The sequence below is a fragment of the Osmerus eperlanus genome, chromosome 18 (genome assembly GCF_963692335.1).
Source record: "Osmerus eperlanus chromosome 18, fOsmEpe2.1, whole genome shotgun sequence".
Lineage (NCBI taxonomy): Eukaryota > Metazoa > Chordata > Actinopteri > Osmeriformes > Osmeridae > Osmerus > Osmerus eperlanus.
Genome location: NC_085035.1, coordinates 6,455,289 through 6,482,240, shown reverse-complemented (window position 1 = coordinate 6,482,240; position 26,952 = coordinate 6,455,289). Strand labels below are relative to the sequence as shown.

The following is a 26,952-nucleotide window of genomic DNA, read 5'->3' as shown; positions in this document are numbered from 1 at the left end:
GCCTGAGGTGAAAGAAATGGGTTGTCCTGTCATTTCTGACCTCAGGGCCCAGACCACTGATTTGGGGCCCATTATTAGATTACCGAGGGGGTTGGAGGTGGGGGGAGAGGGGGAGGGGGGGTGCCGTGCCTGCTGTGTATTGAATAGCTGCTCATTGTGAGCGAGTTGCAGGGCGAGGGGAACCCTGGATCCACCACAGGGCCGGATTATAAAATCCCTGTGTCATGGCTTTAATGAACCCAGGAGAGTTCTCCTGCTACCTGACAGTTAGTGGGGAGAGAGAGGGAAAAAACAAAGGGGAGGCTGGAGAGAGAGAGAGAGGTAGAGAGAGAAAAACTCAGTGTGATTAATCCGCCCAGCAATGTCAGCTATGCGGTGAGCTGAGCTTTGCTGAGCAAGTCAGGTGAGAACAGGTTAAGTTGTGCTAATACAAGAGCGCCAGAGATTTTTCGATCCTATCCCGCCCTGCCACCCTCCAGCCAGGGCCCCTTTGATGTGCCAACCTGATGTGTTTGTTTTGGAAAGGCGGTGAGGCAGAAAGGCGTCGATGGAAGGCACGTTCCCTCCGAAGAGCGTCTCCCTGAATGAGTACATTTCCCATGAGCCTCTAAACCAACAGGGCGCTCAGCGTGTGCAGCCCAGTGGATGGATTACATGTGAAGGTGGTTTCATGGGTCGGTTGGGCCCGAGCGAGTGAGAGACAGACAGTGGAAATGAAAGACATGGGACTTCAAAGAGCTCCGAGACATGTTGGTGTCTCGATTCGATTGGGTTATCAAAACAAAGGTTCATGCCAAGTGGTCTTGACTTAATGGCACGGTCATGGTCAGGGTCGTAAACACTCTTTTGCTGTTCCCTTCAGCTACATCAATGCAGATCACAATTCTTTTGGGACTATCTTAGGATACCCCAAGTGGGTATCCAGTCCAGTGTCTGACAGACAGGCACCTGTCTGTCAGTCAACATCTTCCGAATCAGTCAGTCCCTGTGCCCAGATTCAAGTTTAAATGTCTTTAATCGATCACAGAAGTCAAGCTGCTCAAACACACTCCTATGAAATATCCACGTTGTAAAAAACGAATCCACCGAGTGGAAAGTCGACTTCTGAAAGTCGAGCAGCGTCCTTATCGTGGATTCAGAACAAAGGGAAATCTTTATGCTAACCCCGCAAACATCAGCCCCTACTGAGATGCTCCGAGCAGTTCCCAAAGCTCGAGCTAACGGCATTAATAATCTTCCTGAGAGTCTGGGGAGGGAATCGAATTCGGCCCACCACCACTTGAGTGACACTAAAACGGCAAACAATAAACTACCACATTGCAAATTAGATTAGAGGAGAGGGGGTGGGGTGGGGGGGGGGTTGTGGAGAAAAGGGGCTGGCCTTTAATTGGGTTTCAGTGGTGGTGGGGGGGGACGACTCCCAGAAGCACCGCATCACTCTCCCCAGTGACCAATTGGACACTTTGGGCCTGGGGAGTGGGAGGGGGGGGGGTTATTGACATTGCGATGGAATAATACTAATGTGTTGACACTTGACAGACACAAAATTCTTACCTATTTCTTTAGCTATATTGGTACAAGGTTGACCTGCTTCAGCTCTTTATAGAACTGGATCTATGAGGAAAATGATGTTGTACAAGGTCTCTGAATTAATGATACTATATTGTGAAGGGGCATTCTTAGAGATAAAAAAAAACCGGATATCTGACGCATTCAAATGTATAAATTGTACATCTACACTACATCTACACGACGCATTAACGGTGCTCGTGATCATTTTGTTTGCCAACTCCTGAACCTGTTTCCACAGTAGGATTCACCCTGTTGTTGGGCTGAAAGGTTTAAAATCACAAAAGTCTCCATGAGGTGTCATCGCCTCTCAGACTCTGTATATTGACAATTTGCACTCCGAGGAATATAGCAAAAGAGAGGGAGAGAGACATAGAGACAGAATGAGAGAGAGAGAACGAGGTGGCCCACGGCCATACATAATGTATGTCGCGAAGCGACCCAATGAGATTACAGACCTTCGTCTGCCCCTGTGGAAAACGAGTGGATTTATGCAAATGAGTCACAGCGGTGTAATTGCACGAAGGAATATCAATGGAGTAATTACTGTTACACAACGGAGACGCTCCCTGCCTCACCAAACACCAAACAGCCCTTGCACACCCCCCCCCCCTCCCACCCATGATAGTCTCTGGGGTAGAGACTGAGGGAGGGAAGAGAAAGAGAGAGATGTAGGTAGGAAGCCAGCGGTATATAGAGGACAGTGATGAGTGCCTATGGAGGGAGAAGACGGGAGGGCGAGGCAGAGAGAGAGAGAGAGAGAGAGAGAGAGAGAGAGAGAGAGAGAGAGAGAGGGAGCGAACAAGTCAGAGATTGCACGGAGAGAGAGACAGAGAGAAAGGAGGAGCACAAAGGGAGCAAGGGAGAGAGAGAGAGCGAGAGAGAGCGAGAGAGAGCGAGAGACAGAGAGAGGAGCTAATAATGTTGGCAGCTCTGAGCAGGCAGGGCACGGACAGCCCCTCGGGGTGCTGTGCAGTCTCAGACTGCTAAATGCCAAGCAGGTTCCCAGGAGAGGCCTACGGCCCTGATAAAATGATTAAAGGAGAGGAGAGGGAGAGGGAGAGGGAAGAAAAAAAGAGACCGCCAAACCGGACTGGCAAACATGCTTCTTGTCAGAGCTGGCAGTCAAGTGTGTGTGTGTGTGAGTGAATGACTAACCGTGTGTGTGCACGCACACGTTTTGGAATCCCTGTGTACGTTTGAAGCCATGTATGTGCGTTCACGACTGTAGGCTAATCGCAGCGCTGAGGGATTTTTTACAGTGATTCTGAATAAGAAACGGGAGATTTTAAACCCATAGGAGCGTGCAGAGCTAAAATAATATCACAGTGCCCTGGTGTCACACACACACATACCTCCCCTGCAAATGAGTCCCAGACAGGAGGTGTAGGCCACCCTGACTGTGAAGAGGTTGGCCCTACGTGCCGATATCCCCCCTATGGATTGTCACTACCTACATATCCCTCCTCCCGTTGCGTCACGTCGCATACTGTGAGGTACCCTTCCACAATATTAGCTTTTGAAAAAACAACACCTCTCAATACCCTCTCCTGGCAGACTGGCAGGCTTATAAATATGTTTCTCGAAAAGCAACAGCACTCAAAAAGCAACAAGGACGATTACGCTCGTGGTGTTTGGGATGATGTCGCAATTTCTTTTTGTGCTCAGGAAGCACTTACAGTGTATGGTAATTCTCCTTCGGTTCTGTCTTCAGAAATCAGGATGTCACAATGTTGTCTGTGTGCATGAGCACATTGTTGTGTGCCCACTGCCCACAGGTATGTTTGAAATTCAGCTCCCTTGCGCGTTCAGAGAAATGCATTGAAAGAGAGATGGAGAGATTTACATTTAGTCATTTAGCAGACGCTCTTATCCAGAGCGACATAGATAGAGAGTGAGAGAGGCAGTGAGAGAGGCAGAGAGAGAGGCAGAGAGAGACTGGAGCTGTCAGTTTTAGCCCTGGAGCGGGTGCTACCACTGCAGACTGAGGTTTTGAGGGATGGACAGAAAGACAAGGCTCATGAAAGGCGGCAAATGCCAATCGTTCTAGAGCGGCACTCCAGTTACAGAAGTCGCTATTAGTCAATTGACAACAATGGCAAATAGGTAGGCTTTGTATTGTCATCCTCAAAGGTAAAGGTGATGGATATAGGTGGATGATAGCTGATGAAGATGATGGGAGGACAGTGGACAGGGGGCAGGCATGTCAGGACATGGTCTGTGCCGTTACCAGTAGGGAGCCATAGAGTCATACAGACACAGTATATGGACTTCCAGTTCCAAAGCTAGCTCAGATGTTAAGGGATATGACTACTGCAGCATTGCAACAATGCTTTCCGATAAAGAATACGATAAGAATCAATTCAAGTATCCATTTGTGTGATTTGGGTTGGCGGAGCCTGTTATTATCAATTTGAACAATAGAAACCATACTTTTCTGGCAAAGTCAAAGCATGAAGCATTTGTTGTTCTAGACAAAGTCCAACTTCAAACCTATTTGATAGTGTGGTCCAGCACCCGCATTGTCATGTGGCCATTGTTCTCAATAATGAGAGAGAATCTGTTTCTTATTTGCTCTCCAGTTTGTCTGCGGCCATAAAATAATTAATTCTACAAACTGTTTTCTCTGTGACATGGTTTCCCACCCTGGGATGCGTCATAAATCCCACTGTTATGGGGTGGGGTAGTGTGGGGTGGGGTGGGGTGCAAGGAGGGGGCAAAATAGCTCTTTCTGTCTTCTCATACAACCCCCCTCGCTTCACTAGTTTGCTGAGTCCTATCTGGCACAGTCTTTGATCCCAAGGGGCCTTATGAATCTACCACTTAAACACGTTCATGCCATGGACACTTTTAGAGCTGTTGCCGCTCTGCGCTAGACATCTGCACGGTAGTCCAGTTGTGGGGGAGGTTGGGGGTCGGAGAAGGAGGGGACAGGAGGCAGATAAAACTAGGAGCTACAAAGACATGGGACCGAGGTGGACCAGACGCCGTTTACAGGCTATTGCGTTTCACTCATGCTTAAAGAACACGGCAGGGCAGAGGCCTTAACACATCCATAAAAACCAGCCATGGGACTTTTTGGATTTTGTTTTCACTGTCAGAAACATTACCTCGCTTGAGAACCTTGTTGAGAATACCATATTTTTGATTCATTTCCAATCGGTGCCAGGACACGGTACCCTTTGGGTTATGTTGTCACAGCAAAGTACACTATTTTACTGCCCAATTAATCTATGCAGAACACAACAGACAAAACAAAAAATCTCAGTCAAACCTGGACCAATTTCCTCCACACAGCCTCTTATACACAGCCTTACTGAGAAGGCTTGCTAGCCGTTTTGCATTGCTATCCACATAATCCCCTGTTCCCTACCAAGTACCCAACACATCTGCCCCTGGGCTAACTACAGCTAACTGTAGGAAACGCACCCTGCTGCCTGACAAATGCTCTGCTCTCTATTTGGTTTATTTGCACCATCAATATTCCTTAATAATCAACAGATTCCTTCCCCCCCAAAGGCTTGCATAGTGGATTTGTTGCCTGCCTGTCACATAATTGTGAAGAACGTCTCCATGGCAAAGAAAAATGATAAACAACATAGTATTGTGAGTGAGCTAAGACAAAACCATATGAGACAGGTGGGTTTCCTTTGACTGTTGCCAAGGTATAACAATGCTTAACGTGAAACACTGAGATAGGCCTAAAAGAATTCATACAGCAAACCACACAACGAGAAATAATACATGACAAAAGTAGTTTATTTCCCCCCAAACATTAATTAAACTATCAATCAGGTTTTTTTTCAATCAAATCTTTTATAACTGCCCTAAAAAAATATATAATCAGTCTTGATTTGGATGTTCATAATGAGCTTAGTGTCTATTTAGACATGGCTTACAGCCTGTAAACAAATGAAACATGGTGTTCATCAATATTTGATAAGCCCAACACACAATTCGGTGGAGGCGGTTGTGGGAATATTAGCCGCAAACCAAATTTGGGTTTGTATTTAGATGCAACCATCTGTTCCAAATCAAGTCTGGGAAGAGAATGATGGGAGATGTTGTCATCAGAAGAGAGAAACGAGTGTTGAGCTCTTGACTGAGAAGAGAGAAAAAATAAAATAATTGTCATAGCATTTGTGTGAATAGTCCAAACTTGATCCGTTCACTTATCTTCTCTTACCCTCGCCGCTCTCTCCCGCTCTCCCTCTCTGTCCATTCCCTCCCTCGTTATGTATGTCTGTGGTCTGTATGTCATTCTCTCACCGAGGGGTGTAAACATGGGTATTCGGTGTCCTAACGTTCCTCCCCAAGCGCAGCACATCAAAGCAGCCTCCCACAGAGCTCAAACATGTCGGCTCCCAATGGGTCTCTGAGATCACTTATCTCACAGTGGGTCAGCAGAACAGCCATGTACAGGGGCCCCAAGCTTGCTTGTCTCTCTCTCTCTCTCTCTCCCTCTCTCTCTCTCTCTCTCTCTCTCTCTCTCTCTCTCTATCTCTCTCTCTCTCTCTCTCTCTCTCTCTGGCATGCAGGTTCACATCTTCCATTCCTACTGTGTGTGCATGTTGGTGTGTGTGTTTGTGTTTCTGTGATTATGTAGCACATGTGTGATGCTACAGGAGTGTATGTGTGGTGTGTGTGGGTGTGTGTGTGGGTGATGTTAGTGCTTAATCTGTAGCCAAAAGGTAGGGAATCCCAACAATTTGCCAGGTTTCTCTGGTCTGGGCCAAAAATAGAGTGCTGTTTGTTCAGACTCAAGTCTTCAGAGGGCCTTTCTCTTGTCTCATCCTCTAACGTGGTGAAATATGAGTGTTGCTCCACATCATTAAGCTGATGATTTACTGGGTTTGGGCTGCTAAAGCAGACTTCAACTCCAGCATACAGTTTATCTCTTTTTCCAACTGAGAGGCCAATGTAAAACAGGGGGTTCACAAACAATGATGCTTTCCTTTTGCTGGTTAGGTAATTCATATGTATTTATTGATAAATGGCAACAGTGTTCTGTTTTTCAGAATTTAAGTTTCAGTGTACAAAAACACTGGTTCTTTTCGTGAGATCTGGTGTTTTTCATCTGAATAAAAAAGAAATTAAAATAAGGACTGCAGAAAATCCCATACAGGCATACGGTATGGGGATGTTGGAGCGTGTGTGTATGATTGGCCACACACTGCTCCCCACACGGCAGTGTCAGCCACGAGTGCGGTGGTGATGCGGTGAGGCTCGATGGTGTCATGCGGTCTCGCCTCCCCTCGAAAACCCACCTAACCCCAACCGCCCGCTCCTAGCCTGGCTCACACTGCAGTGTTGACAGCCTCACTCGCCAACACACACATCGCACGACGACCTGAGGCATCACAGCGCCCCTCACACTGAATTACAGGACTCACTTATAATCCTGCATTACAGAGATAAAGGTCATATGGGTTGTATGTGCATGTACGCCCATAGGTCACAGAGCTCAGAGTGAAGATAACCACGTTAAGAACAGAAATGACACAAATGAAACATTAAAGGCACGACACCAATCAATAGGCATTTTTTTTCCCCCCCATCAGCTTTTTTGAAATGAGTGAGTGTGTGTGGATATACACTAAACAAGGTAAAACTGTTATTTGACAATCATTGCAAGGGAGAGGTTGATTGAAATTTGTCCTTGGTCTCATTATTTATTTATTTTAAGACATGAAACATTTTTTATGTCCGCGATACATTTGTCAGTGGTGAGGTTAGCTACCAATGGTATCATTCACAAGTTCCAGAGGTGTATTCATTTCCCATCATACGCTAGAACATATCACTCATGCTTTGTTCCTGAAGCCACTTCAACATCAGCATATGAACAGACTGCTGAAGTCACACCCCTTATATGACAAATAAGGAGGAGGAGGAGGATATGCCCAGAAGGACATCATGACTGTATGTTCTAGGGCAGCTTTCCAGAACTAGCTCACCAAAAATATAGCCCTTCCTGTCCACCCAATAGATGGAGGGGTCAGGTGGCTAGCCTCCAAAGAAAAGAAGCTGTGATGGATGTTCGACAACTTAACCTGGACAGGTTGCTGTTTGTAGGAAGAAATATAAGACAGCGAGTACCATTGTGGCCATGTTCATCGCATCATTTTCCAAAACCAAGTGAAGCAACACATGATGTATTCAATGGATCGATGTTGGACATCCACTAGAGATGTAATAGCTTTCAAACTAAAAGCCATCTCTCAAGTGTTACACGACTTACAACGTACGAGTGTCCCTCTGTTGAGAGACAGGACTATAAATCACGACAGAGTCTAGGGAAAATATTTGGGAAGACATCGCACAAGGAAGCAACTGGATACTGGGTAAGCAAAAAAACAATAACAAGAGGAAATTGAATTATCTGTCTTCAAGAGCAAAGTTCAGCTGCGAAGTCAGCCCGCTATCTAGCCTACAGAGTGTAAAGAGATACTCGCTTTTCTGAGCCCCCACCGAAGAGTGTACAGTAAAGTTTTATACGTACCTGACAAGCATTGAAAATAATTGAAATAATGGCACATAAAAGATAACGCAGCAAAACAGAAAGGGGCCAGTATCGTGGCAGTATTTCTGTCATTGCAATACAGGAAGTCCAACTGAGAAGCAGAGATTTTTACACAAGGCTTCCAATAGCCAAATCAACTCCAACCATGGGAAATTCACACTTTTCTCAGTGGGTCTCAAGTCACCTCGAAGGCACCCTTTAGTTTTGGTCCGGATCATCCACGTGGATGTGGAGCTGAATAGGAGCTTCCATGTGGTTCAACACGAAGGGGCTCTGCTGTTTGAGTCGATCCCAGGCGCCGAGCCTCAGCGGCAGGCCTGAGTGCACCTCTGCCCCCTTGCCGGCGCCCCCCGCAGGGCCATGTCAAAGCAGCAGTGCCACTCCTGCTGGGCTGAGAACGCTAAACGGAGGCTTGGGTTTCTTGGGCCTGGCCTGAGGGGGGTAAAGAGGGGGGGATGGGATCGTTTTACCCTCAGTGACTGGAGGACTACCTACCGCTGGGCCAGAGACAAACCACAGAGACCAGACTGCCATCCACCACGGGGGCCACATAGCGAGGCTCCGTTCACACGCTGGGAGTTTAGGCCGAGCCCAGCAGGGGCAATGACGAGCATTTCCAGGCAAAGAGGCGACTTGCTGGGGCAGCTATCTCTACACAGTAAAGGCTGGCTGAGGTGGCTAGCTAAACAGGGAAGGGGACTTGCGGAGGTGGCTAGCTTACCAGTAGAGGAGACTAGCTGAGGTGGTTAGTGTAACGTAGATGGGGTTCGATTCATGATGGAATTAATCGTATCAGAAATAAAAGTGGATTCAATGAGTGATAAAAATGTCAAGGCATGTCATATTTGCTGAAATAAACTTAATATCCTGGTAGCAACCAATACATCTCAAGGTTTGACAGTAAAAATAAAGAAATCTGATATCAGTAGGCGTCACAGGATTGTAATAAACACGTCATTTAGTTTGGCTTAAACTTGAAGATTAGACGGCATTAGGACCGAAAGCAATGATTGGACGGGCTACTTGTCTGTCTACCTGCCTACCTACCGGCAGTAGTCAGGCAGCTTATTCATGAGCTTTTGGGGAGTAGCTTTGAAGGAAGGGGGTGGGATATTTTGGTTTGAATCCTTTCGAACCAAAATTGCTACGTTTGCAAAACTTACCAATCATGCCTTTAAGTAATTAAATCTTTTGAGAAACACAATTTTGTGATCAAAATCAAAACCAACCAGCAAGTGACAGAAGATCGAAAAAGCAATGGTAGACAATAAACAAGTGGAGGTTGTTATAGGGAATAAGGGTGAGGGGTGAGCCCCCTACGATGGCGCAGAGCTTTGATCCTTTGATCCTAGGCAAAGACAAGGATGTGTCCACCTGCTGGAGCCAGGGGGGCTGGTGGGGGAGAGTTGAGTCAGAGTTTTGGCCGCCCACGTGACCACCACATTCACATTGTCCACTCAGAATCTTAGGCATGCCTCTGAGACCAAAAGACCCCCTTCCCCCAGTGTGTGTGTGTGTGTGTGTGTGGTGCGTGTGTGGTGTATGGGGGAAGACGATGATAGGATGATGAAGAAGACAACAAGTCCCACTCAACTCACTTTTCTACTGTACATACCAGTTTCCACGTACAACCTAAAAATCTCACAGAGTGGAGCTAAGACACTATTTATAAGAGGGCAGGGAATACAGATGTGGTCCTTTTTTGAGTCTCGTAACTGGTACTGGCTGATTCCCCTCTCGTAAAATGCCAAGCTAGGTTTTTTGAGGTCGATGAGGAGCCATGATTTTGCCATAGAAGAGCAATATTTTATCCTTCTCTAAATCACGTGTCATCATAATTTGGGGTATTTCGCAACAGCAGGCTTACTGTGTGTCAGGTGAGTAGATGCTAAGATAAGGGCTAACCCTAACTGCTCAAGTCAACAAAACTGTTCTACTTGAAGCATGCAGATGAATATGTGCCTATTTTAACTAAAAAGCCTCATTTAGAAGCAAACAGAAACTTCACTCTTAATCCATAACCAAATTTATAAGATAAAAACATTATCCACACTCCCCCCCCCCCAAAGGGAAGCTTTTCTTAGCCAAAAAGATGGCTGCAGCCTAAACAGCAGGACAGCTAGAACATGACTAGAACAACAAGACATCAACAAAGACCAACAGACCTCAATGTCTATGTCAGGTCACCATCGAAAAACATGCATAAACACCATAGACCCCCCAGTCCCTCCTCCACATCGCTCCCTGTTCTTAATATCGGCAATATATTCCAATCTGCAGTTTTTGAAGCTCAGTCGGGTCAGAGGACCTGGCACACAAATCATTTTGGTTTGAGGATCACAGGGAGAGAGGGAGGAGAAGGCTCCGAGGGTGCCGGGCCAAGGGTTGAGTGAAGAGGCTCACGAGGCGGTGAAACCCTATCTGCAAAGTTTTCACCCAGGGTTGTTTTTCTTACCATGAGAGCGGTCGGCGATCAGCTGCATTACCCAAACAGAGAGTGGTTTTAAGGAGCTTGCTCGTAACCCCCCACCCTACACCCCCCACCACCTCTTTTGCTGCTGCTCACTTTGACGGGATGGAGCATATTTGGAGTTCACGACATCCTGCTGTGCGTAGGTCCTGGATTTACTCCCGGATACACGTCCCGGCTTTCCCTTTGATAGATGGACAACACACTAGATCTTCTGGTTGCTAATAAAACGAAGCTGTTCATTTTTACAATGTGACACTCCGCATGCCTCCTTGTTTGCTAATGAATAATGGTTGACTTGCACAGAGGGCTAAACATATCCAAAAGCTCCTTTGTAAAAGTGATGGACTTTAAAAGGTGCCAAAGAAGCAAGGGCCAAGCAACTGATGTTGCACTGAATGGGATATTCTGGCCAAGGCCTCGTGGACCACCTGCTACCTCCACATTAGTTCTGACTGAGAGGACATCAATGAAAGAAAGACATGGAAAAGAGAGGGTGTGATATATATATTTTTTTTTTGGTTGGTCGGTCGGTCGGGTCGAGAGGTAATGAGATTTGTTTCAGCGCATCTGATCTTTCGCCTTAACAGACTTCCAAAGCACTTTTGACAAGGAAATAACCCACCACCCCACCCGCCCCGCGCTCCTCCTTCCTGGGTGAACCGCTTCGAAACAGATTACTGACCAAGGGTGTGTGCAAAGAAGGAATGCAAGCTGCCCAGGTTCCTCCGAGAATAAAGGAGAGTATGGGACTGTGGAGACCGCATAGGGAGAGGAGTGCAGAAGCTCTGTGTTGAGGGGCAGGGTTTTGGACGTTTCATCTTGAGGCTACACCTCCCAGTCCATTTGAACGCGCTGGGCTCAAAGGGTAAAAACGGTGAGGGGGGCTTTCCAGTGGAATTCCTGGAAGCAACAGGTGGGGGGTACGGTCTATGTTTCCCTTGATTTTGGACAAATGTGGTGACACCAGACCACCATACAAATAGTTTCACTTGGTTCACTTACTGCCTGATTCCCCGCCCACCCTATACAGTAACTACTGTTTTTTTCATTTAAACTCATGTTCTCTTAGTTGATGAACCATGAAAGAGAAGATTGGTAAAAAATATATATATATATATCTGCTTGCCCGTAAACTTGGCTTTTGTCCCTCTTAAGTTTTATTTTGGCTTCATACACAAACAAATCCTACAAAAGATAATGTATGGTATTAAAAAAATCTGAGATGCAACCAAAAACACAAAACACAATAAAACATGAGAGAGAGCAAGCTCTTTTATCATCCTGCTAAAAGCAATATTTTGGGGCCAGGAAAATAAGAGCTTGACTGAAGAAAGCCAGTAGCTAACCACCAGCTTGGCACTCTGCACATCTGTAAGATGTGAGAGAGGGTCCTGATACTGAATGATGAAAAGATAGCTCAGGGACTCAAGCCACATTGATAGTCTCGGCAGTGCAGGGGTAAAGTGCTGGAAAATCCCCTCATAATATCAGTCTCATAATTATGTGGCTGAGGAGAATTTGTTTGGTTTAGTGGTTAGATTGGGTTGGCTTGGCTTGGGTAGGGGATGGGGGGGGGTTAATTATAGATCCCAATCCCAATCTCAACTGGTCCCCCCCCCCATTTTCCTCAGTGCTTGACACGAATAAGGGGATTAGGAACCCGGGTTTCCGTTGGCCCTCCTTGAAGGAGAAAGCAGTGGGGGAGCTTAGTGTCACAGTTAGTGATAAAAGTCCAGATCAGCGTCGGTCAGCCGTTGCGGAAACATGGGGGTCTGTGACCTAATCTCATTAGACGATGAAGAGGGATCATAATAAGAAGGGCAGGAGGAGTGGAGATTGGTTGAGGGAGAGGGGTTGGAGGGTGAGAGACACTGACATCTCAAAAATGTCAAACGTGTCCAAAGCTATGGTTCTTTCAGGCATTTGTAAAAACACTGGGCACCATTTTGATCAATTTAAAATATGGCACAATACAGAACGATGTTAGTCGAAGAGACTGACCACAGAGACAAGAGGCAGGGAAAGGGGTGAAACTGGGCAAGAAACCATCTCTCTCCTCAGATACTCCTGAAGGGGGGAGAGGGGTTCAGGGTTGCGCCCACGCACATCCCCACGCGCCAGTAGAATGTGGCACTTGCTTGTGACAGCGGGGCCTGGGTACACAGCACCCATACGGCAGCGCTTGCCACCGTGGTGGTACCCTCTCCTCACACATTGGTGATGGGAAGGAGGGGGCGGGACGCCGTGTTTGGAGAAGCATTCCATCAGCGGGGGGGAGGAGGGGGGGTTGAGCTTGCGGGGGTGGAGGGACCAGAACGCACAGGAAATCTGAGGACTAGGAGCGAGCAGAGGCTCTCTGACTGCATTCTGCACGCAGATTCAAAGGGACCCCCTTAGAGGGCACAGTGGATTCACATGGGCGCTGTGCTGGCAAAGATGTGGCTGACGTTTATACTCTCCTCCGAGTCAAATTGGTGTGGCACTGCACTTTATGTTCATAACCTTTGTTGCCAGCGTTATGTAAATGAAAAGATGAGAAATTGTGTACAGCATGTGGTAGCTATATCCAGTTAGAACTATAGTTCTAAAAATAATATGAAGGCAATATACCACCTTCATATTTTTATTACCACAAAATGTTCAAACCTTTATACTGTATGCAATACTGTATTGCTATTCAATGGTACAGTATTCATTTCCCTAGTCTGGAGATGGACCCAGTCTTGCTGGGAGGGTAAGTATAGGGTATTCAAATTATGGTATTAACAAATAAACGGTCACAGTCAGGTTGTGAGGCCTTCAGGAAGGAAGAGGACGTGTTGTTTCTAGCATTAGATGACCTTCAGGCCTGAACTTCTCCCTAACTTCTGTAACATTTAGGAGTGCAAAGAGTTGAAAGCCTAGTTTGATGTTATAATAGCATCTCAAAAAACAGCCCACCTGTATCTGTGTTTCTCTTAATACATCTGTGCAATGCAGATCACTCTGAAATGAGTTAGCAAGTATCACAAAACGATTGATACTTTTGCTTTGTTCACAAGCAACTGGTCTTCCTGAAGATCTGTCTTTGGAAAAAAGAAAACACTTATGTGAACTACACAGTGTACAGCTACAAAAACTGTGGTGAGAAAGGTATGCATATCATGGAATGATAGACGATTGCATCACCACATTTGGATGGTAGGACTGGGGAAAGGTTATGTTGATATGAAACCCAATACTTCCGTATTGAGAACGCCCAGGCAAAGGCCTTAAAACAGCAGAGACCACTACAGAGTCAACATGGGCTGCGGCATTGAACTAAACAAGCTGTTAAACTGGGATTCTGTTGGTGATTATCAACAAATTAATATATTTTTTATCAAATTGCAATTGTATGAACGTGTTTACTGTAAAATATGTCCCTTTTTAGTCTGGAAAGCCAATTCAAATGACTAAATCCTCTGTGAGATATGTTGAATTGTCTTGTGTAAATGTTTCAGCACTCACTTTACTTGTTAATGCTCCAGGACAACTGGCCCCAAAATATTAAGATTTACTCATGTAGTAAATCAGCTTTTTCATGTAGAAAGTTCATACCTATTAGCCACACAGAACATAAACGTAGAAGTTAAGATTTCCTCAGACGCAGTCCATATAAGGATTGATTGACTTCTACAAACGTTCCGATGTTACTCGGTAGGGCATACAGAATGTGCATAAATATTGTTTCTCCCCTAGTGGGTGGATAAGACAGGGAAGACCAAGGGCACTGTAATTTTCAAAACAAAAGGGCAGGTCAAAAAGTCCTCACGTCAGCCTTATAAACCTGGGTGCAGAGCTCCACTTAATTAAAAAACAACATTTAACAATAGGATGCACCAGCAGATATACACCCCCCCCCAAAAAAAAAACCACTATCAGCATAATGAGGATCATGGCACTCAAAGGGATTGTGTGTGCCCTACACATTTCAAAATGGAACATGCTTTGAAAATTATGCATTTCGGCACTGGCTTCAAAAACAAGTAATTTTTGTCATACATTCAAAGTTCAGTAAAAAAAAAAGTTCTATATTTTTTCATTGGAGCCTAATTAATTCTTAATTAATTCTTAATTTTACTGCTCTGGAAGTATAGGGTTGTGTTGTCTCTATAAACTCAGAAATATTTTTCCGAACAGAAACAATCTAAACATAGCTGAATTGGGACTTGTATTTCAATCTGTTGACTTCAGGGCCTTATCCCAACATACAAAGTGCACCAAAGAATTCCATCAATAGAGTTCCAGATCCACATGCAGACACTCCACTGCCTGAACACTATTTTCCCAAAATGTTTGAATGTGTCCTAATTTTTAGTTTCTCCAATGCTTATAGATTTATTAGAGGGCATAAAACAATACTACGTCATTACCTATCGTGATAATGTTTACACCCAACGCAATGCACAGGTTATTACATCATCCTTAATTTTAATAAACACTGAAAATGATCTGCAGTGACAAAATAGCAAAGCCAAAAAAATGTATCTCTTGATTTCTTTGATCAATGTTACAGTCAATGTCCTGTGAGTCGTATGATGAATATGGGCTGACACTCAAAGAAAACCCCACTCAGCGAAATGCCTGCAAAACCCAGAACTTCATGGAAGCAGGGACCTGACACTCCAATTTTGATGCAAACCTTGTGCATAGTCGTTTGGTTTCCAGGGGAACAGGCTGATAGGCCTTTGCCCACGTTAGCCCCTGTGGTGTTTGGAGCAGAGTTGTGTTATTCTAGGACCCAATGTTGTGACATCACTGTCTGCTCTTTCCCTGATCCAACAAACTGTCTCATCTCACAGACATAGGACTATTGACCACCCATTAAAAAAGAGTTATTATCAGCAAGATATGAATGACAACTGGGTTGATTATTAGGCTGCACTGTAAAACTGTCTCAAAACAACAGTTTTCTTTTGATCTTATTTATGATTACGAATCTTAATAAGATTACTTTTTTTTCTGTAGCGTACATGTACCATTAAGCTAATCAATATAAGTCAGAATACATGAAGTCACATGGCAATTACAACTATTTAGAGAGCGGATAGAGGTGTCGAGGGATGGGAATATAAAGATTTACTGTTCAGATAATTACAGGGCACCAAGCGTAATCTGCTGCCATCTTCACAACGAGCTGTCAGAGCCTCAAGCTTCTCCTTCAGACCTGCTTCAGTTTGCGGCCTGACTAATGTGTCTTAAATGAGCACCATAAAAGTCAGAAAGGGTGTGAATTAGATCTCTTAAATATCCCATCATTGTAAGTAAATACCCTTTTATAGAAGAGAGGACAGATTTTGCAAATGTCGCCTGTCTGGGTGAAGCTGCACAGAAGGAAGGACGATGTCTGTGTGTAAGGCGTGGCATTGAAAACGGAGAGGTGGAACAAAGGGTTAAACATGCAGAGGTATCTGCCTCGTCATTGGTCCAGACCCAGTAGCGCTACTGCTACACTGACCAGTGATCGACACAAATTTCTAAAACATTTAAATAGCAGAAGAGACATATACAAATACTAAAATATGGATGTTGCATTGTAAAAAGGCTACACAAACCTGAGATAAAAAAAATGCGTTTTACATAAAAATGTGGCCTGAAAAAAGTTACAATTTACATAAATCATGTAATCTGGTCCAAACTCTTTAAATTTGTTTAACTTAAATATTTTTTATGAATCATTTCAATTCAATAGAATCATAAATTAAAAATTGGTCAATAAAATATATATTTTTAAAGATAGTACAGGTTTTTCAATAATATAATTGAATCAATAAGAAAAAGCCCTATATATCCCTTTAACAGAGAATTATTGAGGCATTTGATTATGGAATGTCCACAAACCCAAGTATGACCATTTCAAGAATCACATTTTTGTTGTGACGGATTGTGGTTTAAGCTGTCTGTTTGTATTACCTCAGAGACATTAAATTTATAGATAGCAGCAACAAGCTCATTTGGAATAAAGGCATTTTTCAGATAACCGCAACTTCCACATGCAAATCAAAGAATACAAATATAAAATGTAGAGGGTAAAAATGCCACCAGCAATTATGACAGACTGTCACAATGTCAAATGTAACGTTTGAAGAAAAAGAACATCTAAAAAGGACAGAAAGTCCCAAGCTCCAAATGTGTGTTTTTTAACACACTTCCTCCTGATCTTTTTTCTTTCCATATTTGCATTACCTATTGAAATGCTATCAAAATATTCCCAAAAGTAAATTATATAGACTAAATCCCTCTATGATCAGGGTAGACAACAGTACACTTAAGCACTTTCTGTGTTTCTCAGGTGATGGAATTCCAAACTACGACTATGAAATTCCCATTTTTGGAGAAACTGCTTGCCATCATGTCGGGGGAAGACTTCTGAATGGTGGACACAGTGATGTGAGGCAATGGATGTCACCCATTGTTTCCTGCCAGACTTCTAGCAGGGAGAGATAATGTCCCAGTGATTGAAGTAGCAATGTTTAAAGCTCTGGGACAAAGGCCCCTTAAAACTTACTGACAGGCATGAAGAGCAACCGTGCAGAAAGACGGGGACAAGAGACACCCCACAGTCTGCACGCAGCACAGAACTGTCTGCACACGGCTCCCACACACAAACTACTACCCCACCAGATACAGCCTCCTGAACCACTGCTGATTTATATCTAGTAATATCATAGCTGTGTGTTTTTCCATGGTGATCAGAGCAAAGCAAACACACGGATGAATACACATGCATCAAGTCAGGCACTCCACCAACCATATAACTCTCACCCATGCACACACAAATAAGTAATGATTTCACTTTGATTTTTATAAAAATTACATTGATAAAACAAATGGATTTCTATAACCAATTATATCCAAACTGTTACATACACTGAAATACATCTCGGCCACTATGTACTAAATAATACAACTGTAGCCTATACTATATACTAGCCTACTAAAAATTAAATATATAATTATAATTACCATACTTCCAAATTCCCTACATTCTGCAGTAAACAACGTGCAGTCATAGTTGCAGTTTGCAAGAAAAAACGATAGTATTGTAGAACCCTAACCCATATTAGAGATTTTCAACACGTAGGCTAATACATTGTCATTGTGTTTATTTATTTGTATTAAGCTTCTTATTGATAACAAAAATTATGAATGCAACTGTTATTGTAAAGTTATTCAGTCACTCAATTGTGAAAAGGTTCGCTCTGTTTCAATCTTTCAAAGCGAATGCTGTATTTCAATATAAACTCTGGACAAATTTGAACAACTTAATAAGCATAATTATAAGTAGCCTAGAATAGGCAAACAGCCAAGAGATAATCTACATAGCCTACAATTTTGCATACAAAATGGGATCGTATTGGAAAAATATTGCGTGGTTATAATGGCCTACAAAATCCAAGGAATTATAATAAAATCAATTAGGATAGGATAAATTCAGATAAAACCTAACCGTTTTATGCCTCATGCCAAAGCCTATCTAGTGCGGAAAAAAACATTGCCTGAAATGCCATTCCACTGTGAAAATGCAGTTAAAGCACAGACAGGCCTATTCCTATATTAAACCAGAATTTAAGTAAAGCCAGTTTAACCACAAAAAAACTCGCTTTCCCTAAACGCGTTCTTTCAAATTTGCGTGTTATAAAACTGCAGTTTTGTGGAAAATAAACAGGAGTGAAAATAAAAAGAGACCTACTTACTGTTGGTAGTCGACTTTGCAGTATAGTTTCCTATCTCTGAAGTAACAAGTTGTGGTAAGTGGCTGTTGACACACGGCGCACTGCAAGCACTCCTCGTGCCAAGAGGATTCGTTGACCCGCATCAGAAATCGGTCGGATATGGGCCGCTGACAACCCTCGCACACCGCCTGATGATGACAATCAGCTCCTGGTAGAGAAGAATATGTGGGATACAGCATTGTAACATCTCACTCACACACACATATTTTGGATTTTTTATCAAATGTAGAAATGTCACACTCCCAGTCAAAATTGAAAGAACATTGACTGCAAGTAGCTTAACATTTCTGAAAACATAGCTCCTCGTTTGAATAACCAATCAATGGCATCAGCTTTTACTACACCATTAGTTGCATTATAGCAAAAGGCTACTTTATCGGTTGTACAGACTTATATTCTTCTGCTAGTTAGCCTATTTTTCACAAACTTTAGGCTATAGTTATAAGACAGTGGCCTAGTCTTGCATGCCTTGCAGACATAGCTCCACCGTAGAGAATAGGAGACTGAACCTAGAGGAAACTAAAATGAGCCTACAAGCATTAGCCTACTTAAAAATAAATATTGTATCATAACTTACCAATCATAACGCCAAGAGCAGCCGCTCCAGTTCTGAGATGATCTTCGATTTTAATACCGTCCAGCATCTTAGAACAGGCGGAATGAGTCCGTGCCGAGAAGCGCCTTTCCAGTGACTCGAGACCTGTTGCAATTTCCATAACAATGTATGGTCACAGACAGTGTGGTCTTAAACCCTCCTTATTGCACACTGAACGACTTTGCGAAAACACAAAAAAGTTTAGATAAATGCTCTTAATAGACACCGCTAATAGGGATTTTACAACGCGTATAAATAGGCTACAGCAACTATTAGGCTGTGCAGCGCAAAAACTTTGAGGTTAGCCTACGGTGCATAACGAAGAAACCTATTGTTTGTAACTGTTATAGGTTGTCACCTGCTCAATTTGTGGTGATTTAGCGTTTCCTCATGTAGGCTAGCAGGGTTCAGAAAATACTATCAAGTTCGACGCAGGACGCTGAGTGTTTGGAGAATTCTCCGTCTCTCAAAGAAAAAATATCGTATAGGAAGTAATAAGCTAGTGCTGTAAATCCAGAGATCCCGAGTGAAGAGGTTCCAAAGTGAGCTCTACAGTTTATGTGCCATGCCGAGTGTAGCCTATAGTCTCTTGAAGAGGTGAAGCCGAGATTGAAGCAACTGCATTCCCTCCCCTCGCCGAATCACTTTTTTTGCACTATTTTGCAGCTGTGGGATGCTATTGGTGCACAATGTTCATGTGTGCAGTGCCATGGAACGGAATTGTTCCGCCTCTAAAAGCATAGGCTAGGAGTCTTCCAAGTCAGTCGAATACGAGATACGTGTCTGCGGTAGATTCAAGCTGTATATCTGCATGAAAGTTGTGGAGAAAAATAAGAAAGTATTGTAAATTGCCATAATGGATGTTTACTTTTTTTTTTTTTTTTTTTACCTTACAACCCAATAGTTTATGAGTTGGAATAAGTTAGGCGATGTCCCATTAAACATAGCCAGTGCTATAGGGTATAGGCTAATCGAAACTCAGGCCTATTATTATTATTATCACTTCTAACACAATTAGTGAAGGATGGTGGCATTATCCTTTTAGGCGGATAGCTATGGCAAGGCGACCCACTGTAAACTTGGTGTGTTTAGGCTGTAGCCTACTTTTTTAAGCTTTCACGTCAGCATTTTGCGAACATGATTTATTATTTACGCGTTTGAAGCTAATTTGAAGGAAGTTACTTATGTCACTTTGACATTATCTACGATGAATCCATAACCCGCCGAAGAAGCTGGATCAACGCACCTGGCGATTGGTCGCGATAACCGCAAAGGCCGCAACTGGTTCGAAGTCACCGTCTAGAGGAGCGTATAGCGGCCCCCCCGGCTCTGAAATGTCATATCTATGCTACATGATTAAAAAACCCAGAAGTAAAACGGGCGATATCATGGAGTTTGGAATGAAATACCTCACCGTTAATCACTTTTTTTTATCCCACGGAGTGGCCTATATGCTTGGCCTGATAGCAGCTGTCTGAAAATGCAATATTCATAAGTTGTCTGCTCTTTTGTTCTTTAGATATGATAGGCCTATAGTTCATTTCACAGATATACATCTGTAGCCCTATGATAGAGACGGCAAGTAGCTTATATTTGATATTGTTTCTTGTTTCAATTAGCTACAGGAGAAACAATCAAATTGCTCCAATAAAATCATAGCCTATATCTGGTCACTTTACATCGGCTTTCTCGGTCAACATGGTGATTCACATTGAGGAGCAGACGAACTGCTATCCGATGCTGGTTCTTTATTTTTTGTCTTAATAGCCTATACTGGGCTAAATATAAAAGAAAACAAGGAAGTATTTATGAATTTATCCTATTATTTATCTGAGGCACTGTTACAGGTCGGTTTTGGATTTGGGCTTCATACCAGTGTGCAATCATTGGATCATATTCAGAATATTTTTTCTTCTCAAAGCAATTAAACGGCCAAATAATATTAAACATTACAATTATTAAAATGCTGTTTCTATTTTTATAAGGCTATTATTCTATATTTGCTTTTAGGCTATATGCCAATCACAACCTACAATTATTATCTAAATAATCATATTTATATAATTGCCAAAAGTATAATTATTGATTATATTATGCTAATAATTAGACTATTATTATAGTAGGCTATACGCTTAGTATTAGTAGCCTACGACTGTTTTTACCAGACTTAAATATATAATGTGGAACATGCTGCTCAACGCAAAAACAAATTATGCGTCAATAAATTTGAATATCAGAAGATTCGTCATTCTTTAAATCTTTCTTGTGTAAATATGTGCCCCTTCACAATGCCAAGAGATGCAAATGACTGCATGCGCAACGAGGGATATAAATCAATGTATGGCTGCCTTAGTCTGCATATAGCCTTTACCCCTGGACTAGCTTCACCCTCCCCGCCCTTTGTTTTCACAAGATCTGAAGAAATAATAACCTCGATCAAATAGGCCTACTGTTCTGCGATTTAGAGAGGCTGTTGGGGATGGAGCTGACAGGATAGACAGGTCACTGACAATATGGTTTACTGTCTTTTTCATCCACTAAACTAGAGGGACTATTTTTACACTCCTCACATTTTAAGAGAAGGTTTGTCTAGCGTGCAATCAGGTCACAGCTGGAAATTAGAGTTTGGTAGGCTACTGGGTCAATCAGGTTTACGGTAGCGTCGAGGAGGGTCCAAGATGGACTAAAACAAGCATTTCAGGAGATCGAGGCTGTTTCACGTCTTTGTGTCGTTGTATTGGAGTTATGTCGGGCAAAAGTAAATTATCATGTCTTATGGCAAACGTTTACGTATTACCTGGCTACTTCTTATCAATTCTATTATTTAGCCACTCATCATTATAAGGTTATAGGCTAGGGGGCCAGTGAGTTACGTAGGCCTACATTCCATTGACGTAAAAAAAGAAAAAGCCAACAAACATTATTAGGCCTACTATTATGATTATTATAATACTAGGAATATATTGTGATAAGGATCATCATGATAAGAATTACTTTAAACTAGTAGCCTACTATCAACATTAGGCAACAATTATCTGCATCATTAAGCCAATCGTAAAGTGACCTTTTATGCTTGAAATGGGCTACCTAACAAACAATAAAGTCGTCCAATTTTGTAAACTTGCTGAGTTAAGAAACCATGTTTTCTAACCCCAAAACATGATACGTTTGTAAGCCTTGCCTGTAAAATGGGGTGAGTAGAGCAAGTGTTGCCTATATAAGTGGTGTTAGGAATCATGAGAATAGAACAGCCTCTGCCTCTTCACCTGAGTGGTGGACAATAGTAGGATACTGCTAGAAAGGCACATTGCTTTGAAATTTGTGGGTATTCTGACGCCTAGTGGTCAAAATAAGTAATTCGACTAGGTTGAATATTCATTTCAGCCACTGGTAAGAGACGGTAACACGTTTTAAAATAACTTAAATTTTCAATATCGATCTGTTCAGACTTTAATGAATAGGTTTTAGAATGCATCTTAATCCTATGCCCAAGTTAGAGATAAACCGAAAGTTAGCCGATCATTTTCGGCATTGGCACGAAACATTCGCTTATGTAATTTGTATTCAACGCTAGATATAGTCATGTAGGCCTAATGGCTTCCAAATAGAACGTTGTGTTCATATCATCTAATCACAAGCCATGGCGCTATTTTGTTTGAAAGAAGAAAATGTCATTGGTTCTCGAAGTGTTTCATATAGCATAGCATTACACAATGTCCATAAAATACAGAAACGCAATTAAATCTTTCACATGTTAATGGTTAACAGAGACTCATGTCCCCAAACAGCTATGCTGTAAGGCCTAATGCAAAACGCACATTCTTCCCATTAATGCAGTGCCCAAAAAGGCCCTTTGATGTTCAGGAAATACACCACAAAACTTGCCTCGTTCGTCAACTAAATGATGGGCTAAATACAAGTAATCAATGTTAACGAAAATTCAGTTAGACTTCATTCCTACCTGAAGAGTATCCTACAAGTCCTAAACATCTCATCTTTTGGAGGAGATAGGCTAAGCATGGACAGGTAGGCCTATGACCCAAAAACTTTGAACAGGTGTGTGGCAAGTGCTTCAAAAGCGTGGGCCAATTTCCTTTCACACTTCATCTTAATGACAAATGTCAAGGGTCTGTAAAAAAAGAAAGTACATATATGTTTGGTTAAATTGACCTACTATAACTTGTCTTATTGTGTTTTTAGAGGGTGAGCGTGCATGTCGTGGTAAGTAGCCTATATTCAATTATTCTTGGCACAGACCTATTGTGGATGGAATAGGCTACACTAACATTCCCTCTTGCATGATCGCCGATGTGTTTAGGATAATGCTATATATTAGGTTATGGTTTTAAGATAAATCGAAAAGCTTGAGATACAGACCGGAATAGGTTACACATGCTTATGGAGCTCTTTAGAATGTATTATATTTTTGTCCATAAGCTTTTCGGCAAAATGTTGGCTACTCTAAAGTTGTATTTACATTTGTTACCCTATTTTAGCTACAAACGTACATAAGTATGAAGTCGTTAGATTTATATAATAATACCACCTCAAACAGTAATGGAAACAGATATTAACCTAAAGGAAAACCATTTTATGCTATAGTGAAATATTGAAAACGGAAACAATTGCAATAAAAAAATATACATATTTTATTGAGGCGGTAACGGACAGCGACTTGCTTCCTACTGTACACTTCTTTGCCAATTGGCTCCAATTAGTTCCCAAATGTGTATCTTTAAAATTTGATTGTAATTGTTAACTTTCTTTCATTATGTTTGGACCAAAACGCTAAAGGGTGAAAGGACTGAATATATCCTACTTCATGTTAATAGATTTATGTAATACTGTTAATCTCAGGCGAACTACATTTGTGCAGAATTTTGGGCAAAATTCTAACTTAAAATAAATAAATAACGGATAATTGAATTTGAAAAAGTTGAGCTTTAACAGTACTTCCAGAACTTATTTCCAAAACAACAATTTCAATATAATCTAATTCTGACTAGAGTCTAGGTGATAAGCATTTTCTGTTCATATTGAATTATTATTCATATTTCATTTATTTGTGATCAAACATGGTGTTCATAAAATAATTCCACATAAACCATTTCTAAACATTTTGTGGGTGTTTGCAAGGCAATCACAACAGTAATGTTACATTAGCAAATCAAACTGTAAAATTTAGTGGAATATAAAAATCACACAAAGATGACCTAGAGTTTCCTCACCAGACTATCTAATATGCCAATGCCTTTTGAACTGAACCTCGTTTATAGTCTAACTCAATGGCCATGCTGATAAATAATGTGTTTACTGTTTGTCTTCTGGGAGTTGTAGACCTCCGGAGCAGAAGTAGGTTCCTAAGTTTAACAGTGGGGGTTCTCGCTCAAATTGTATTAATTTACTGCTAAATAGCAAATTGCAGAATGTTTTTTTTTTTTTTTTTTTTTAACCATAAAACCTTTATGATTTGTGAAGTTTTTGGACCTGAAGATTGAATGTATGATAAAATATGATGCAGAAATGGGAACATCAACTATTACTACAAAAGCATTACATTTGAAACTTCTATAAAACTCTATGCAATGGAAGATTTGCTTGCATAACAAGAACATAATTGTAGCTGTTTGAAGCCACTCACACAACTATAAATAACATACATTGAAGTCACTTGTAAAACATTCAAATAAAGATGTGGGTTTGCAAACGTATTAAAATAACTACTAAAATAACTTAAATGTTACAATAAAATAGGACCCAGATTTTGTGAAGCAGTACATTTGTGTCAAAATGTGGGACACAGAAAAGTGACTAAACTAATCTTGAGGCTTTTTGAGTTATCTAGTAAGTAAGCTGTGCAACTGCAGTTCATGACATACTGTTATCTTATTGTTATCTCAAACAGGATTATCGTCTACACCGATATAATGAGGTGACATTATTATTATTATTATATATTAAAGCCCATTTAGAAAACAAGTCAGCAATAATCTTTGTCATGTCATTACCAGTGGTGGAAATAATTGTCCGCAAAGAGACTGTTGATCAATTATCATCTCTCTTTAAAAGACAAAACACTCACACCTTTGTAAATTTGTAAAGAAAGAAAAAAATAATTCAATCCTGAGAGAAATTCCAGTTGCAGAGCATGAATGCACAAGCTAACTATCACAGGGGCAACTTCAGTGTAATGAGTCTCAAAGTAGCAGCTTGAGGCTTAATTGCCTGGTCCACCTATGAGGAATGTTCACTCTTTGAAAAATGCGCTCTCTTTGATGAGCCTCAAAGACAAGGGAGGGATTGGAGTGTGGCTGATTCAGGTTCCAGTGCTCCTGCACTAGGATATATTGCACACCAATTACAACAATTCTGAGAACCGTGGCAGCTTGTAATTGCACTTTTATGTGTGTGTATGCATGTGTGTGTTTTGGGAGGAAGGGGGGATGGGATTACTTGTCAACATTACAGCACCATCTGTCATCACAAACATGTATTACATCCACTTGTTGGTAAATAATAACAAAGTTGTTAGTCTGTGACACAAAAATGTGCTCAAAGATAAAGAATGCCATAAACAGATTTGTATCCATGACAATTAAAAAGTTTCTATTGTGATTTCAGTGGTAGGCTCCCAAAAATAAAAGACATGCGTAGGTAAAAGTGACAAATAACTGACACAGACAGTATGCCATGCTGGTAGTTACAGTAGCCTGGCCTATATAAAACAAGCTTTGGAAGTCAGTCTGCCACAATTTGCTGGGAGCAACTAATAGGACAACAGCTTCCCTGTGAAACAGATGCAAAGGAGAGAAGGCTTTGATCCATTTAAACATCAGACATGTCTTGCTGCTCCTGGCGTGTGTGCAGCGTTACAATCACTGTTAAGGTACGTTTCCCCTGAGACGTGGGGATTTTAACAGTATATATAGTGCACCACACACATGGATCACTATAAATGTTGCTCTTTAACAAGTAGGTCTACTCAAAAGCTGTTGTAAAACATTAATCCGTTTAAGAGAGATGACTTGTGTTCTCTGAAAGCTAATTTATTTTGTTAAGCTTTAACATACTGTATCAAACTGGAATATATAACTTTGGAGCAGTATAAACTTGAGTGGAAAATCACCCCTTGTCTTAAATGGTTTTGGTGGTTCCAATGAAAATCTTTCAGGTTTTTTTACTGAATGTAAACAGATTGCTGTTAATAAGGACAGGAAGAGTGTAAATAGCTCATAACCCAAGCTGGGGCATTAGATGTGTGTTAAAAGACAGTCAATGAAAACCTGCTATATCCGTACAGCATGTTGTCAGATGAAAGACACAACTTTGTTGTTGGCTTTCAGAAAACTGCAACTTTTCCAAGAGCAGTATAATGTCCCTAACTTTTATCTTTAGTAACTTCTAAAGCCTAGCTATATTGTTGGCCCCTGTCCTCCTTGTTTTGTTCTGGAGCTGCTGGGGGGGGGGGGGGGGGGGGGGATCAATGAGGATGGAAACATTTTGTATAGAAATAAGGTATATTAATTGTTGAAGGGGGGGTTTTGGGCTTCAACTCGAGGGAGGAAATCTGCTTCCCACCTCCACTCAGAAGAGCCCTAGGTGGCCCTATGTCATGTTTTGTTGGTGGCAGAGGTCTCTGTCCTACCGAAATACAAAACATGATTGAGTTTAAAAGGTTGTCCTAAACATTACAGGAAATAAATTATTGGTTACATCTGCTCCAAAACCATCCAATGATTTTGGAGAAGATGTTTTTGAATCATTGACATCTGTCGACGAGAGCCTCAAGTGTAACTTGGTTTTGGATTTATTGACGAGAAAGATGAAGCACCATTCTTCAACTAATTACAGATGTTAATTATGTACCCTGACAAGGAGATTTGTTTGTCATATGCACAGAATAACAAGGCAAGAGCAAAGTAGTAGGCATACATAAAAAATAAAAATAATTTTAAAAACTTACAACCCCACCCATGGTCTGATGGAGAGGGAACAATTGGAAACAATGGAAGCATATGACAAGGGTTAGATCCTG

At 41.9% G+C, this 26,952-nt stretch overlaps 1 protein-coding gene across 2 annotated transcripts in view; it reads right to left on the bottom strand.

The window, feature by feature from the left end:
• Positions 1-19,573, bottom strand: part of LOC134038913 (LIM/homeobox protein LMX-1.2) — a 46,072-nt gene extending 26,499 nt beyond the window's left edge. Inside the window, exons 1-3 of one of the 2 annotated variants that reach the window (XM_062484573.1) lie at positions 19,276-19,569; positions 18,900-19,022; positions 18,284-18,470 (exon numbers count right to left, since the gene is read on the bottom strand). In XM_062484573.1, the coding sequence (XP_062340557.1) occupies positions 18,284-18,470; positions 18,900-18,966 (254 nt within the window). In that variant the 5' untranslated portion in view covers positions 18,967-19,022; positions 19,276-19,569. Of the gene's footprint in view, positions 1-18,283; positions 18,471-18,899 lie in introns of both variants that reach the window. The other variant, XM_062484572.1, reaches the window with a different exon arrangement.
• Between the last annotated feature and the right edge of the window lie 7,379 nt (positions 19,574-26,952).